Source organism: Delphinus delphis, chromosome 21 (assembly GCF_949987515.2).
Source record: "Delphinus delphis chromosome 21, mDelDel1.2, whole genome shotgun sequence".
Classification (NCBI taxonomy): domain Eukaryota; kingdom Metazoa; phylum Chordata; class Mammalia; order Artiodactyla; family Delphinidae; genus Delphinus; species Delphinus delphis.
Window position 1 is genome coordinate 25,979,796 of NC_082703.1, and position 16,634 is coordinate 25,996,429.

Genomic DNA, 16,634 nt, shown 5'->3' on the forward strand with positions numbered 1-16,634 from the left:
GGTAAGTCGAGCGAGGTCCTTTTTTTTTTTTTTTTTTTTGTGGTACGCGGGCCTCTCACTGTTGTGGCCTCTCCCGCTGCGGAGCACAGGCGCCGGACGCGCAGTCTCAGCGGCCATGGCTCATGGGCCCAGCCACTCTGCGGCATGTGGGATCTTCCCGGACTGGGGCACGAACCCGTGTCCCCTGCATCGGCAGGCGGACTCTCAACCACTGCGCCACCAGGGAACCCCGAGCGAGATCCTTTGATTCAGCAGGAAGTAGGAGGGTTCTTTCCTCCTACTGCTCTCATGTGGTTGACTGACAATCATTGTCTGAATATTTAAAAGTTTACTTCACACTCTCTTTTTTCTCATTTCCCATTACCAGTATCCTAGTTCGCATCCCCATTACCTCAAAATGGTCTATCTTTCTGTTATCTGGACCCCACTTGCAGGGCTAGGGCAAACCCAGAGGAAGGCCACCCATAACAGTATAAAACAGGGAAGAGAATGAGTGTCCTGAAGCAGGGTTTCCTGTGGTCTGGTTAAGATAAGAGCCATGTTAGGTAATAAGGTCTGAAATGGGGCATCCAGGAGGTAATCCAATAGGTACCCAGATGGTAATGAAAAAGACAGAGCCGAACCTCAAATATGACAGGAGCATCGCCACGTATGAAGGACCGCTGATCAGCTCTGGAGCTGGAGAGCAGATGAAATGCACGGTAAAGAAGAGGATGTGGTGAGAGGTGCAGAAAGGGATCTGAGCTGCAAGAAAAAACGGCAACCCTCTCTCACACTCTGCCTCAGGTGCATGGAAGGAAAAAGCCAGTTTCCCAAATGGTGACCTGTGAATTGCTGAGGGGTCTTAAGTATACACTGCAAGCATATGAGAGTTTCTGATTAAGACATATGTATATATGTGTGCCTTTATATATGTATATGCACATATAGTCAAAAATTACGAGAATATTCTAGATTGTCTAGATTACTATCTATAATTGGGTTCTACTATATATCAGGGCTTGCATTTGCTCTTGTATTTATAATCATGTTGGAGCCAAGTAATTTGTTATAATCTAAGGAGAAAAATGCCAGAGGCAGACAATATAGAAATCATGGGCCTGCTTCTAGTGAAAGCCAAATGACTTTACAGCAGGTAATAAAAATATAAGCTATATAGTTGTTCATATGGTGAAAATGATAAAAAGGTTAATTCTTAATATTGTATGTATGTGTATATAACTGGCCAAGTCACACTTTTCTTAAGCATAAAAGAGATTCTGTAAGAGATTAAACCTGAGGTGGCATCTGTGTTATAGTGAAAGGCTCCCTGCAGATGCAAACCTGGAGTCGTCCGTGTGAACACTGACACCAGTGGTTCTCGTGGCCACGAATTCCTGCTCTGAAGTCCATTAAATTCCGCAAATATTTTAACAGTTATCATCTTGGCTTAAGCATTTTCACATGTAAGATGAAGAAGCTGAACTACATCATCTCTACAGCCTTATCTCTAAATGTTCATGATTCTACCCAAAGTCTCCCTCAGCACACACAAGACAGACGTGTCTGTCCTATCCTCCATTCCCTTCCCTCCACATTGCTGTACAGCGTGATTTCTAAACCATCACAAAATGAGTATGGCAAGTGAAAGTACAGAGGAAGATCTAGCTCCCTCTTACACGTTTTCTGAATTTGTGCGGTATTATCTAAGCGCGGTAGAGCAGCAAGCATGTTCTCTGACTCCCAGCAGACCATTATTTTACTTTTGAAAGTCAACATAGAATTATTTTGTTTAACAAACATTTTAAAACATAGATAAATGTTTGCATGGCTGTTAATGGTGTCTAACCCTGTACTGGGGTCCAGTTCTGAACCATCTGAGACCCCATGAGTAAAACGGAGTTATTATTAGGCCGCCATCTTTAAACAGCAGACATTCCATTAATCACTCAAGCAGACCCAAGGTGACATTTTCATGATCGGCCTAACGAGGACCTCGGTAAAAGTGGCATTTGAATATAATACGGCTCAAGAATGTGTCTTGTAATAAGCACCTCCCAGGGAACAAAAGCCAGGAACACTGTTGGATTTAATCAATGAGCCTTGCATATCTTTGTTAATGGGTCAGAAGAGACCACGCCCTCAGCTAATGAGTTACACTTGCTTCAGGCATGAATCGTGCAAGATGGTTTACAAGCATTTTGAGTTTGATTAGCAAAGAGTTATCTAATCCCATCAATTTGTCCTGTAGAAACTACCAGTTTCTTTTTAGTAATAATATAGATGATATACAAAATGAATAAATAAGTTCACATTTAAAACAATATTTAATAGGGGATGAAATTAGGCTCGAAAATGTCTGCATCGCAAAGAACAAGCCATCTCCGCCACTGTCTTCTAAACAAAACTTCACCATTTTCAGCGTGTTGGAATCATGTAACATAACGTGATCATCCCAAGGAGAGCATGGAAGCCCCCATGAACGTTTATTTCAGGGAACAAGTCCAGGGAGACTTTCGAGGCCATGTTGCGCATTGTTATGTTTCCAGGCATGTTTTCAGGACACAAAGCAAATCTAAACGTCCTGCGTAGCCTGGTCCACGTCTTTGCTTCATGCCCATCACCCAAAGGTGAGCACTGGTGTGGAAACATTACCACTGTGCACACGTGGATGTGGAATGAAAGCTTGTGCCATGATTTCAAATCAATTTCAACTTAAAACGCTATAGGAAACAAGGCTGAGAGTTGAAAGAACATGGATTCAGACCTAGGAGAGTCTGAGTTTGTTATTTGTCTGTTTACGACTTGGAAATTTACCTGACTTATCTGAGCTTTGATTCCTCATCTGTAAAAGGAGAAACATCAACGTTCCTTACAGGCTAGTGTGGCAGAATGTACGGTATAAGCCACACGGCAAAACATCAGGCACGTTATCAGGACTCGAGCTCTCTTTCACTATGAAAAAGAATAACTTTCCTTCAGACTTAATATAAAGGGAAGCATTCTTCAACTCTCTAGATTAGGGTCAACTAAAAACTAAACAGGATGAAGGAATGTTTTCCCTTCCATCACAAATACAGAGGAAACATTTGATAGTGAATCCCTCAGATCCCTCATGCCACCATCAAGAGAAATTACGTGGTTCTGGGCCAAAAGTGGCGGGACTTGGAGGGCAATGCTGGCTGTGCCTGGTGCCCCAGTGCCTCCTCAAAGAGCCACACCAGGTTCCAGGCTCAGGAGAAGCAGCACCGAGCACCGGAGTCAGAGAAGCATCCACACCAGGAGGAGGTGGGCTCAGATGAAGTCACTGAGAAATCGCTCACCTGCAAACAACATTCTCACCTTTATCAGTAGAACACCTAGCATTCCTTGGTCAAATACACAATTCCTCCCATTGTGACAAGTTCTTTTACTTGTATGACCTCATTTAATCTCAAAAATACCCCAATAAGTAAATTAAATTATTATTTTTTATTACTACTATGATGGTTAATATTACTTGTCAGCTTTACTGGGCTAAAGGGTGCCTAGGAGCTGGTCAAACATTATTCCTGGGGTGTGTCTGTGAGGATGTATGCAGACTAGATTAGCATTTGCTTCTCAGAGGAGTGAAGAGCACCCGCCCCCATTCGGGTGGGCGTCATCCAATCCTGAGGCCTCAGTACAACCAGAAGGCAGAGGAAGGCGGAATTCCCTCCCTCTGCTTGAGCTGGGACGCCCAGCTTGTCCCACTCTTACGTCGGGGCTCCCCGCACTTTCCCTGCTGCCCCTCCCACTGGATTCCCTGGTACTTGGACTGAATCACACCACTGGCTGCCTGGGCCTCCAGCCTGCAGACTGCAGGTCACTGGGCTTCTCTGCTCCATCAGCAGCAGTAGGGGACCTGGGCTTCTCTGCTCCGTCACCATGAGGACCAGCTCCTACAGTAAGCCGCCCCTTGTGCACATCTGCGCACACCCTACCGTTGCTGCTTCTCTAGAGAACCCTGACTGATATGACAACTAAGGAAAATGAGCATTAGGAATGTCCTGCAAATTGCCCCAATTCTTATAACTAGTAAACAGCTGTGTCGTAGGGCATCTCTCAGGGTATCTGATGCCAAAGCAGGTATCTCAGCTACTGTCCTGTACTGTCGCCAAGGTGCCATCTGCTCTATTTCAGTGTATTCATATCTTTTTTATTTTCAATGTCCAACCACCGGCAATAAATAAATAGATGGATAAATAAATAGGTCAGAATACATTTTCAAAGTGTAAATCTGAAAATATAAAGGCCACGTTGAATTTGAGAATTACTGATATTTCTGGACCCTTTTTTTGGTTTGTGTTTTATTTCCCTTGTCTTCTCTGATTTCCCAAACACTAAGCAACGTCTCACGTGATGCTCAGCCAGCATCCAATACACCATTAATACTGGGCTGAAGGCTGAGTGAGAAAATCATAATAAGAGAGGTGGTAAAGGGCTGGAATCACCTCCAGGTCCGTGGGATTTAACAGGTCACACTGTTTTTATTTGTTTTATGGGAACAGGTGTGAAGTCAGACACTTTAGAAAGAGCATTTACTAGCATAAGAAATATCCACCCATTTGTCTTGAGGGATAAAGGTGAACACTTCTGAAAACGAGGGCAGACAGAGGGAAGTAATGGCTTGTATGTACAGACATTAACTCAAACAGATGGGCAACTTAAAAACACAGGCAGTTCTGAAATGGAAAATGAAGAAAAACAGGATTTGGTTGAGAAGCATCTTTAGCTGCTCTAAACCTCTTGAAAATATTTAGTACATCGTAGCCCAAGGAAGGAAAAAAACCCAAAAAACACTTAATCATTTGAAGCAAACAGAAGAGCTCTGGAAAGGAAGGGATGCAGTACGTGGGCAGACAATGACTAAAGACAAAGAGAGGCTCTGACTTGGCAAATGCTGCCTCTTGGCCGTTTCCTTAGGGGCAAATCCATTGCTTCCGCAAGGCTGTAGGAAGCAGCTGACGCCCACCCCTCTGCTTTGGAGAGTCACAGGAAGGCACAGGTGTGAACGTTTAAAAAGAAAAGGGCCACTTCTTAGGAACAAAGAAATAAAACAAAGTTCCATTCAATAAAAAGCAAGACCCTGGGGACAGAAGCTGAAGGAAAGCAGTGACACTTCTGTGTGTTACATGCCAGCTCTGACCCAGTTACCTCTGGTCACTGCCCCACAGAGATCACCCTCCTGTGGGGATGGGACCCTAATGCACCTTCAGTCTGGTGTCATGAGAACTCGCCAGGGATCAGAACACTTTGTTTATGGCGGGTTTTCATGGGATCTGGAATCCTGGGGCATATTTCATCTAACTTGGTAGGTGGGATGACAGGACAGGAACCTGCTCTGGAACCTCATCAAATCATTGCACATGCTGCTCTGATCAGGGACAGCTCCCTTAACCTGTTTCAGCCTTAGCTTCGCCACCTGCAAAATAAGGACAATAAAGACCCTTGGAAACGGCTGCCAGTGCTCAGCTCAAGTTAGTGGGACAGTGCGCACAGCATCAATGCACGGTCCTCCGACTTTCATGAGTGAAACAGCGGAGCCACAGAGGAGAGCAAGGTGCCTGGCAGAGTGTGGACCATTAAATATGTTTTTAACAAAATGAACTCTGTGGGTCTAATAAATTCTCAAAACTGCTGACCTGAAATTTTGGCTGCATTTTACTAAAAAAAAAAAATAAAGAACACAGAAAATAGACAAGCAATAAACATGTGATGCAACTATGAAAGGTTGTTAAGAAGGATGATGGAACTAAGGAAACTAGGCAATTTCACTGTAAAAAATAATGTAAATATTTTGTGACTTCCGTTTTCCCCTATATATGTCCAGAAAGAAAATCTCATGACCTTCTGTCACTAATTTCTCCAGTTTTTCACAATTTGCAAACTTTCTTGCCCCAAGATCCAAACACTGCTGCTGGAGTTGATTCAGTTCTTGCTGCTGAGGTGGAGAGGAGAGGGGTAGGGATTTCACGGGGCAGAGAGGGGATCACACGCGCTGGTCCATTTGGGCTGCCACAGCAGAGACCGCATACCTGGGGCTTGAACAACAGAAATGTGTGATCACACAGTTCTGGGGGCCAGCAGTTGGAGATCAAGGTGTCAGCAGGATTAGTTCCTTCTGAGGGGCTTGAGGAAGACTGCTCCTTCCTCCTTGGCGTGTAGATGGCTGTCTTCAACCTGTGTCTTCACAAGGTCTGCCCTCTGGGTCCCAATTTCCCTCTCTTATCATGACAGCAGTCATGTTGGAGTGGGGCCCACCCTAATGACCTCATTTTCACTTGGTCACCTCTGTAAAGACCCTTTATCCAAATACAGTCACATTTTGAGGTCCTGGGGGTTAGGACGCCAACATATCTCTTTTGAGGGGGGCACAATTCAGCCCTGACACCTGTAGCAGTCAGACACGCCTGAGGTGCGCTCTGCCTGGTGTCACACACCTAACCACAGGGCTCCCCAGGCTCTATGCCTTGTGCACAGGGCTGTTCTTCTGGAGGCTATTCCTGTAGTGTGCTTATTACTGTATTTGAAAGTTGAAGATGACATCACCACTGGCCTAATTTCAAGCTGTGTTTCTTGCCGATAATACCATTTATGTTAGAAGCCTTACTGAGGAAAGCGATTCATGAGAGAGTGGAGCCACACACACTTATTCGTAAGCTCGCATCGATGCCAAGTATGGTCCAGGCACTGTGCAAAATGCTGGGATTCACATTTAGACAAAATCCCTCTCTTTAAGAATGGGGATTGTTAACACGTGTTCCTTAGACACCTGCGCCAAGTTTACCTGGGGTGCTTGTACGATTGCAGATTCCAGCTCCTTGGGACCCGCAGAGTCAGATTTGGGGGGCACTTGGAAGTTAGGGATCTATACGCCAGATGGTTCTTGTGAACTTTGAAGAACCACTGGTCCAGGAGAAGCAATCTACAGACACACAGGACAAAAGGCCGTGGCGAGGTCACAGCACGCACAAGAGGGTGCTCAGGACCCGGGGTAGGGGCACCTCAGTCCCCCAGAGACAGAGAAGCTTGGGGACTTGATGAGGAGCAATTAAAAGGCGATCGGCAATCCACATACAGACAAAGCGCTCCTCTGTCTCATTTTGAGTATTGTGAGAAATCAGAGAAACCTATTCCTAGCTCAGTTAATTAAATATTATTGATGTTAACTAGACATTTGTAAAATCTCTGCTTGAAAGCATGTCAACAAGTACTTCCTGAAGACACTCACTGATGAAATTATGTTTCTATCTTGTAAGGTTCCTTTTTTAGGGATGCCTGTTAGTACCTGGCTCCAGCGTAAAGATTTCATGTCAACTGTTTCATTTAACCCTTCAAACATGCCAGGTGGGGGAGTATTCTTATCCCTGCTCACAGAAGAAGCTAAACCTCAGTGAATTGTGTTGCCTGTCCAGGGTCATGGCGCCAGTAACTACTGGGAATGGGAGGGATCCTTGCCTAAATTGGGAGATTCTGACTGTGAAATGCCCAAGATCTAATCACTCAACTCAAATCCCATAAGAAGATCATGAGCAAATGGAATAAACCTCAGTTTACAATATACTTAGTGGGATTTGGCAAATTTTTGGCTTTATGAACTATGTGGATTCATAACCTAATATATTAGAATATAGTTGACATAATGACTATAACCTGTATTCTCACATGTATATATATACATATTCATATACATACATATTTTCATATATATCATAACATGTGATTTGTTTTGCTTTTAAAATGATTTTAAAAACATTATTTTTAAATTTCTAAAAACACTGCACTATTATCATATCACATAGAAGCTTGAACATTTCATAGAAGCAAATAAATATGTATAAAAAAATCAAGACAAAAGTCATAACTTCTTATGCATTTTATGCCCATAGGTAAAAGTTTTTGAGATTTACAAAATAACTCAAGTTTTATACCAGAACACCAAACATATCCTCTGAACTTTTGACAATGTTGCTATCTTTTTAAGTTACAAAAAGAACAATTTTCTTCTGAAAGATGCCCTTTCAGTGGATAGAAATAATGTTCACAGAGGGAATACTCATGGTATAGTAGAAATAATGTAGATTTTGGAATCTGAAGGACATGGGTTCAAATCCCACCCCTGGTGTTTAGTCCTGTGTTTCTTGAGTAACGTTGCCTCTGAGCACCAGTGTCCAGAGGATTAAAGAGATAAGAGGACGCATCCCCAGCTCAGTCCCGGGCTCACGGCAGACCTATATGCACCTCCCCGCCCAGCCACCCATCTCCTGCCTTATCCATACCCTTTACACTAGCAAATATTAGCACATATCAGCAGAGTGCAGGCGTCTATATCTTTCCATCTTAAAGTTCAGACTTTACGAACAGAGGCTTAACCATGTCATTTGTGAGAATGATGGTTTTCCCTATGCTTCATCGCCTGCAAAACGTAAGCAAAGCATAAACAATACACAAGATCAAGTCCAAGCCAGAGCTCCGACTCACCAAGTGCTCTGAAAATCACGGCTCTGAGATAAAGAGCTACATGGGAACTGCTCTCTCTGTGACACAGGAAACTTGAAAGCCAAGCCCTGTAAGGTACCACTTTAACTGGATCTTTGAGATAATACAGAAAATTTCAGTTCTAATTTTGGCTTCCCTCCAAGATGAATAAGATTAGTGTATTGATAAGGGAAACAGCTGCTGGGCAGAGTTTCTTGGTTGAAGGCAGGAAATGAAGCCTGAAGGGCAAAAGATATGCCTGGTTTATCGAGGAGGATAAAAGCCAGTACAGGTTTTCTGAGAGAAGTCATTTCAAATGTCAAGGAAAGGGAGAAAAGCTGAAGTTCTCTGAAACGATGCAACACATCTGGCCTGCTGTGTGTTCTTCCTCACAGGTGATGGGCAGTGAAGGGTCCTGTTTGCTGCTGAGCCCTGCCCGGGACTGTCTGAGCGCTTGAACCCTCTCAACAATTCTCAGAGCTTGGCATCAAAGATCCTGTTTTACATGGCAGGAACCAGGTTTAGGGAGATTAGCACTCCCTGCCCATCACATGACTATTTTTCTCTCAAATTCTGTGCTTCTAAGATGTCACCAGCAGAAAGTCAATGAAAATGAGAAAACAAAGCAGATTAGGGCACAAGATAAGTCATCTTCAATGGAAAAAACAAAAAAATCAGAACTTCAATGGAAAAAAAAAATCAGAACTTCCCTGGTGACGCACTGGTTAAGAATCTGCCTGCCAATGCAGGGGGCACAGGTTTGATCCCTGGTCCGGGGAGATCCCACATGCCGCGGAGCAACTAAGCCCTGCAGCACAACTACTGAGCCTGCACTCTAGAGCCCGCGAGCCACAACTACTGAAGCCCGCGCTCCTAGAGCCCATCCTCCGCAACAAGAGAAGCCACCACACACTGCAACGAAGACCCAGTGCAGCCAAAAATAAATAAATAAATAAATAAGAAAAAGAAAAAAAGAATCATTCTCAAATACCTGTCATTAATTTACACTTCTTTTTTTTTCATTCAAACACTGCCCTGACACATGTTCTGCTGGGGCCTAGGGCAGCACATTCGTGGTCACATGACCAGCACTGGGGGCCCCAAAGGGCCTGACCCCACCCCTCAGCTTTCCACCTCACTCATTTACTAGAAGGCAAGTGTCGCATTTTTAGTAAACATTTCAAAGTATTATTTTGCACAATTAAAAAAAAAAAACTAACATCCTAGTGCAGTTAGAGAATGTGTAAGTTGTTTCTGTTCCTCTGTCAGCATAAAAGAAATGCTGTTCAAATCACTGAGAAATATTATACGCACTCCAGAAGGATAACTGAAATATTAAATAGTATATTGTAATATTAAATATATAAAATGTATAAATATATTAAATAAATATTAAATAGTAGGCTCCCAGTGCCACAAAGGGGTATTTGTCCATTTATTTATTTGTTTGTTTCCAGTTTTCAAGTCCCCTATCTTCAAATAAAATAATTAAAGTAACTATAAGATCAAACCTTTGATTCTGGTAAGAGTCTCAAACTATTGCACCGTTACTCTTGCATCAGTAATTAGATGGGTTGCAGGCTTTATAGTTGCTGTTGACCCAATGTGATCTTCTCTCAAAGGGTGTCAGATGCTACTTGTTTTCTGGTGGAGCTATTTAGTTTGAAATTTATTGCAGCAGATAATTTTTTAATTATATATTTTTTCATTTGATTTGCTCCTTATGGAACCTACAAAGTCAAACCTCCTCTCATGAAAAACTAATAAGGATGCACTCAGTATCCTGAACTAACTTAAACTACTGCCTCCTTACTGATACTTTTAGAAACTGTATCTTCTCTGAGCACAGGTAATGGAAGGCCGCACCTCAACACTGATTTCGTTAGCCTGCTTTTTCTCACTTGTCCTAATTTCACTGAGTGGTGCCTCAATATTCCCAGCAATCAAAACCAGAAAACTATTTGTCATTCCGTATTTTTCTCTCTTCCTGACCCTTTACATTCCATCACAAGGGCCTGCTGATTCTGTTTTCTAAATATTTTCAACACCTGTTTTCTTTCAAACCTATTTTCACTGTATTTATCAAGGTCTTCATCATGGCTCCAATGCATATTTCTAAAATTTCTAAGCACCCTTGTAATTTAGACAGGATTCTGTCCAATCATCTACCACACTACTAAAAGATATTTCCAAAATGCAGATGTGACTGTGTCTTTTTTGCCCTTTAATAGACTGAAGTCAACCACAGGAGAGAGAGTAAAAGCTATGTAAACTCAGTTGAGGTCTCCCACAATGGCCCCTACTTGCTGCTCCAACAGCATTTCCATCGGTGCTACCCCTTCAAATCCTAACTCAGCTGTCCCATGATGGGAAAAACATCCTGAAAAAATACCTTCTGCTCCATCTCTATTCAGTGTATATCTTCTCTTGCTTAATGTCATACTGAATTGTAGTTACTGATTCATGAGTCCATCTCTCCTAACGGACCATCAGAACGTTAAGAGTTGGGAGTGTGTCTTGGTACCTGCAGTGCCTAATTCAGAGGTAAGTTTGAATTGAAATAAAAAGCATGAAAACAGCTGTATCATCTTTAATGCTTGCATTAAGTTTTAAACCTACAACTACAACTGTAATCTACAAACACAGACATATGATTAATGTCACTTTGCCTCTGTATGAACATGTATATATAAACAAAATGTCAAAAACTTGCACAGAGTATACCCTCTCTATAAACTGGACCCTACATCTACTTTAATCTTTGGAACAGTGTGCTTGAGGTCTATAGGTTTCAGAGGTAAAGCTTGTACCTTTATCCTTATAAATGTGCTACAGGTTAATCCTCATTTTCCAATTTTATATCTAATGTGAATATAATATCTTGGGCAAGAAAATAAAAGAGTTTGAGCTGTCTTGAGAGGGAATAGTGTGATGGTATGCATTTAGATGATGCTTTGGCAAAGTCTTTTTCGCTTATAGAATTCCAAGAATTTTAAAGAAAGAGTTCACCCACTCTTTAATTTCATACCCTACCATCGTGAACTGCCAGCAGTTCAGGACCACATAGATACTGATCATCCATCTATATCTATTAACTCTCTTTGGACCCAAAAACTACTTTGAAAAAATTATCTTCAATTATCTAAAAACTGAAAAAAAATTAATCTAAATACAATTTAGATGGTTGGTACAAGGAGGGAATTAAAAATCCACAAAGGCTCATTCTGACTATATTGAAGGAGGCCAATGTTTTTCTGTAAGTTAGATGAGTATTTACATTATGGAAAACTTCTGTGTTCTATAAGTAACAAAAGGAAAGCGAATGATTAATGCTAAACAAATCAAGTTTCCCATTATTAAATACCATAACAATTACACATTTATATTATGAACTGTATTAAATTCAGTTCAATCAGCTCTAAGGCTCTTCAGTTGTAAGTAAAACACTGTTAAGGTATAAATTGCCAATATATATGTTATATAAGCCTATTCTGTTTAAAATTTTACGATGTTTTCTCAATGGCCTTCACCTATTGGAGTAAACATTTTTACTATTTATTTTAAAAGATTTATTTTTAAAATGATGAAAATGCTTGTGTAGCTGTACCAAATAATTTAAATGGTTTAAAAAAGCCTATTTTTCACCATGTTTTTTTATTTTTAAACATTACAGCCTCACATATGATGAAAATATTTTATACATTATTGTAATCAAAATGCTATTTTACACAAATTGGAAAGAACTAAGAGAAGACTAAAGAAACTGTTCCATAGTAAATGAATTTAAACACCTAAAATATAGATTACTTAGAACTGGTGTCTGCAAAATTTTGTTTTAAGTATAATTTCTTTTGGCCAGACACATTTTGATTCAAACGCTGAAGAGGCAGGCAGAAGATCTGGATTCTAGACCAACATTTTTATGATTATTAATAAATCACTTAACTTTTATGTGCCTCAGTTAAAAAAACATAAAAATAAGCAAATTAAACTAGATTATTTTTAAGGGCCCTCCAGGTTTTACAGGTCATAGTTTATGAAACAACAACAACAAAAAAAAAACAAGATCATATTGACTCCCCAGTTATCAGAATGGTTAACAGAAAGTGCAGAAGACTGTGGATTTATAGTGGGAAGATGATGCTTCTGAAATATTTTATAATTTGAGAACACAATCACATCGGGCATTTATATTCCAATTTACCACCTAGAACATGGTGTGTGATTCTAACATTCCACGTCCCTGATGGCATTACTTTGGGGTTACGTGAAACACAGAGAAGAGATACACTGCCCACGTTCAATCAAATCCTTCAGCTGAAACTGCAAAGATTCCAGAAGGATCTGGTTTTCAGTGCTCTATTTCTATTTCTGAGTCATTTAATTCAGCATCAAATAGTTCTGCTGAGCGAGAAAATGGGGAAAGGAGAGGGAAGTGGAAACTTATCAACAAGACACATCCCAGGCATTCTCTGGTTCCTTTTCAACCATGCAGCAGAAGAGCAAGCCATCCCTCCATCGAGTCAACAATGTTCAGAACTCCTCACGTGTCAGGGAGATAAACTAACGTCTGCCTGGACTGTCATTTCTCATGTGTCTGTCTTGTCACATGACAGTCTCTTTCCAGGATCTTCTTGGGCTTCTACCCTGAGAGCAGATTCCATTTAGGGCCCTGTCTAGGGACTCAACCTCTAGAGGCCAAGATTTGGGAACTCTTGCCAATCCTGGTCTCAGCCATTTTCCTTGTTCAGTCCACAATGCCAAGGACATGCAGCCCATAGGGCTGCTCTCTGAGCAATGGATTCTATGTCATAGGCAGAGAGTAACAGAACATTTAAAGAAAATGAGAAGCATTTCTTCTTTTGAAAGAAAAAGTACTCTTCTTAAAAAAAAACATCAATCCTAACGAAACAAGCCTATTAGATCTTCATGTTTATCTTACATTAAAGAAGAAAATCTGGAGGTACAACATAAATGATGCAAGCTGGGTGTCTGATTAACTTCTTGCAGTTAAAGACACATACAATAATTGTGATAAATATCTATTATTGTCTTATAGAGCAATACCAGAAAATCTAATATCTAATGAAAAAAGAGAAACAAGGAAACCAATATGAGGTTTCATTCATAAATTGCAATTAGCTTTCAAAGACCAATATATTTCGTTATGCATATAAATCTCGATAAGAGAAAACTGAAAATTTCATGACTTCAAAGCCTTCAATTAAAATTAAAATGCCTTATTTGAAAATTTGATTTTTTATGCACATGAAAGATAAAATGAAAAAAAATCATGAAATATTGAAATCAACTTTAACAAGTTCTATATTTAAGTGACCTAATGAAAATGAAATATGCAGTGTGTGGCTCAAAGTATGAGTTTTTAATCTAAGAAAAGGGAAAATGAGCTTTAGTAATTGATTTTCTTCTAATTAATACAATTGTCAAGAAAAATTATTTTGAATCTGAGTTGGATAACACATTTTTAAGTTTCAAAATGAAATATAAGTATTAGAATAATTCTACCCAGCATCTGGTGAGTATTCAACCATTCTACGAATTCAGGCTATAAAGCTAAATCAAGCTGAGTGCAAATGTCAGAAGTGTTTGCACAGTCAGCAGAAAGTTTAATTTGTACTTTTATGAACTCACATTCATTTTTTCCTTACTTTTTAACCATAATCACAGCTCTTGTACATTTCAGAGTGTGATTAAAATAAGAAAAATAAATTGAACTCAAGTTTGGGGATGAAAACACACATTTCTTACCCTGGCAGAGTGGAGCGAGGGAATCCCACTGATACATGCCAACTGGATTTCGTCTACAGGTTGCGTTGCTATGGCCAATCATCCGATATCCAGGCTTGCAAAAATAATGCACTTTACTTCCAACTTCTCCTGTAGTCCTATTCAAAACACCACCATTCTTCAGGGTGTGGGTCAAGCTGCAGTAAGGTGCTATGGGCACACAAACACACATACACAAAACCAATAAATAAATGTTGCATTTCCCTTGATAAGAGATATAAATGAAATATCTCTATTGCTAAAATAGTGGGAAATCAGCATCAACACGGAAACTTGTACTCAAAGCATCCTCAGACACAAAAGTGCTGGTGAGGGTGTGGGGCAACAGGAACTCTCATCATGGCGGGTGGGGATGCAGGATGGCGCAGCCACTTGGGAGGACAGTTTGGCAGCTTCTTGCAAAACAAACACACTCTTATCATATGACCCAGCAATCACACTCCTTTGTGTTTACCCAAAGGAGTTGAAAGCTTATGTCCACAGAGACACTTGCACACAGATGTTCATAGCAGCATTATTCAGAGTTGTCAAAACTCAGAAGCAACCAAGACGCCTGTCAGTAGGTGAATAAATAAACAAACTGTGGTACATCCAATGTTTCTTTTTATTCAGCGCTAGAAAGAAATGGTCTATCAACCCATGAAGAGACATGGAAGAACCTTCAATGTATGTGAGTGAGTGAAAGAAGCCAACCTGAAAAGGCTACAGGCTGTTGATGCCAATTTTACGACATTCTGGGAAAGGTGAAACTCTGGAGACAGTGAAAAGATCAGTGCTTTCCAGAGGCTGGTGGGGGAAGGACGGTAGAGCACAGAGGATTTTTCAGCAATGAAACTGCTCTGCATGAATCCATGATGGCGGATACATGTCATTTTACATTTGTCCAAACCCACAGAACATCCAACATCAAGAGTGAACCCCAACGTGAACTACGGACTTTGGGTGATAACGATGTGTCAGTGTAGGTTCATTAACAAATGTGCCATCTGGTGAGGATGCTGAAAATGGAGACGGCTGTGCATGTGGGAAGCCAAGGAGTAAAGTGAAAATCTCTGTAACTTCCTCTCAATTTGACAGTGATTTGAAACTTCTAAAAAAAAAAGTCTAAAAAATAAATTAATTAAAAATCCAGAAAAATCTAGGGCCAAAGGTCAAGTTTCTTAAGTTTGAAGTTTAGATTATCTGCGGCTGTTAATCAACGTGATGATGGAATTCTAACTTTCTGACCAAAAAAAAAAAAAAAAGAAAAAAGTATCATTAAAATGGAGAAAATATAACATTTTGCAATCAAGGCCATTAATTTTTTTCCTTGTTGCTGTTAAATGGTCTGAGAATTCTTGAGAATTGTATGATGACGTGGACAGTTAAGCCTCTTTTTTTTTTTTTTTTGGTATGCGGGCCTCTCACTTTTGTGGCCTCTCCCGTTGCGGAGCACAGGCTCTGGACATGCAGGCTCAGCGGCCATGGCTCACAGGCCCAGCTGTTCCGTGGCATGTGGGATCTTCCCGGACCGGGGCACTAACCTGTGTCCCCTGCATCGGCCAGGGAAGCCCCAAGCCTCTTTTTAACATATGGGATTTGATTACAATCTTTGAAGAAAATGCACTACTTCAGGTCAATGAAAATCTTACAATAGCTTTAATCACCACATTTGTAGGGAGACTTTTTAAAATTAGAGACAGTCATTTGTGAAAATCATAGTCTTACCTACGCAGAACGTAACGTTTCAATGGCTAAAAAGCTCTGCATCTTATTTACACATTTAGAGAAAGAAACTCATTTTATTCTTACAAGACCAGTTTCACCGCAGCATAAAATCGTATGAACTCCCTTCAGATGAGTAAAACAATAAATTAAAGAAAGCTGTGAAGTCCTGGAGATCCAGGGCTCCTTTTGCAAGAAGAGGTTTTAAATGTACCACTTCCCTGTGGGTGTCCCAAACAGAAAGCACACACACAGGTCTGAATGCTTAATGTTGAACCTTCCCTTAGAAATACGTTCAGCAGAAACCTTCTGAAGCCTTCACATCATTGCGCTGCCCAGAAGCGATGTCTGTGTGTCTGGCCTCGGTTGTCAACCATGTTCCTGTGAGAAGCATCCTCAGAGAACAGTCTCAGCGGGATGAGGTACCATTTCATTTTTTTAATGGACTCATTTTTATTAAGTTAAACTCCACTAACTCTTATACGAAACTCTTGTCCCATTGGCATACCATTTTCCATGTTCAACTGTTGGAGATTAAATGTTGTAAGTTTTGAATGAACCAAAATATTTAGTTTAGGGAAGGTATGAGTATAATCAGGCACCCCAGCTACCAACTACCCAGAATTACGTGCCAGTAAATTAAA

General features: G+C 40.7%; 1 protein-coding gene across 1 annotated transcript in view; it reads right to left on the reverse strand.

The window, feature by feature from the left end:
• CSMD1 (CUB and Sushi multiple domains 1) overlaps positions 1 to 16,634 on the reverse strand; it is a 1,741,289-nt gene that overhangs the window by 87,538 nt on the left and 1,637,117 nt on the right. Inside the window, exon 49 of the mRNA XM_060001344.1 lies at positions 14,248 to 14,436. Within this exon, the coding sequence (XP_059857327.1) occupies positions 14,248 to 14,436 (189 nt within the window). The remainder of the gene's footprint in view (positions 1 to 14,247; positions 14,437 to 16,634) is intronic.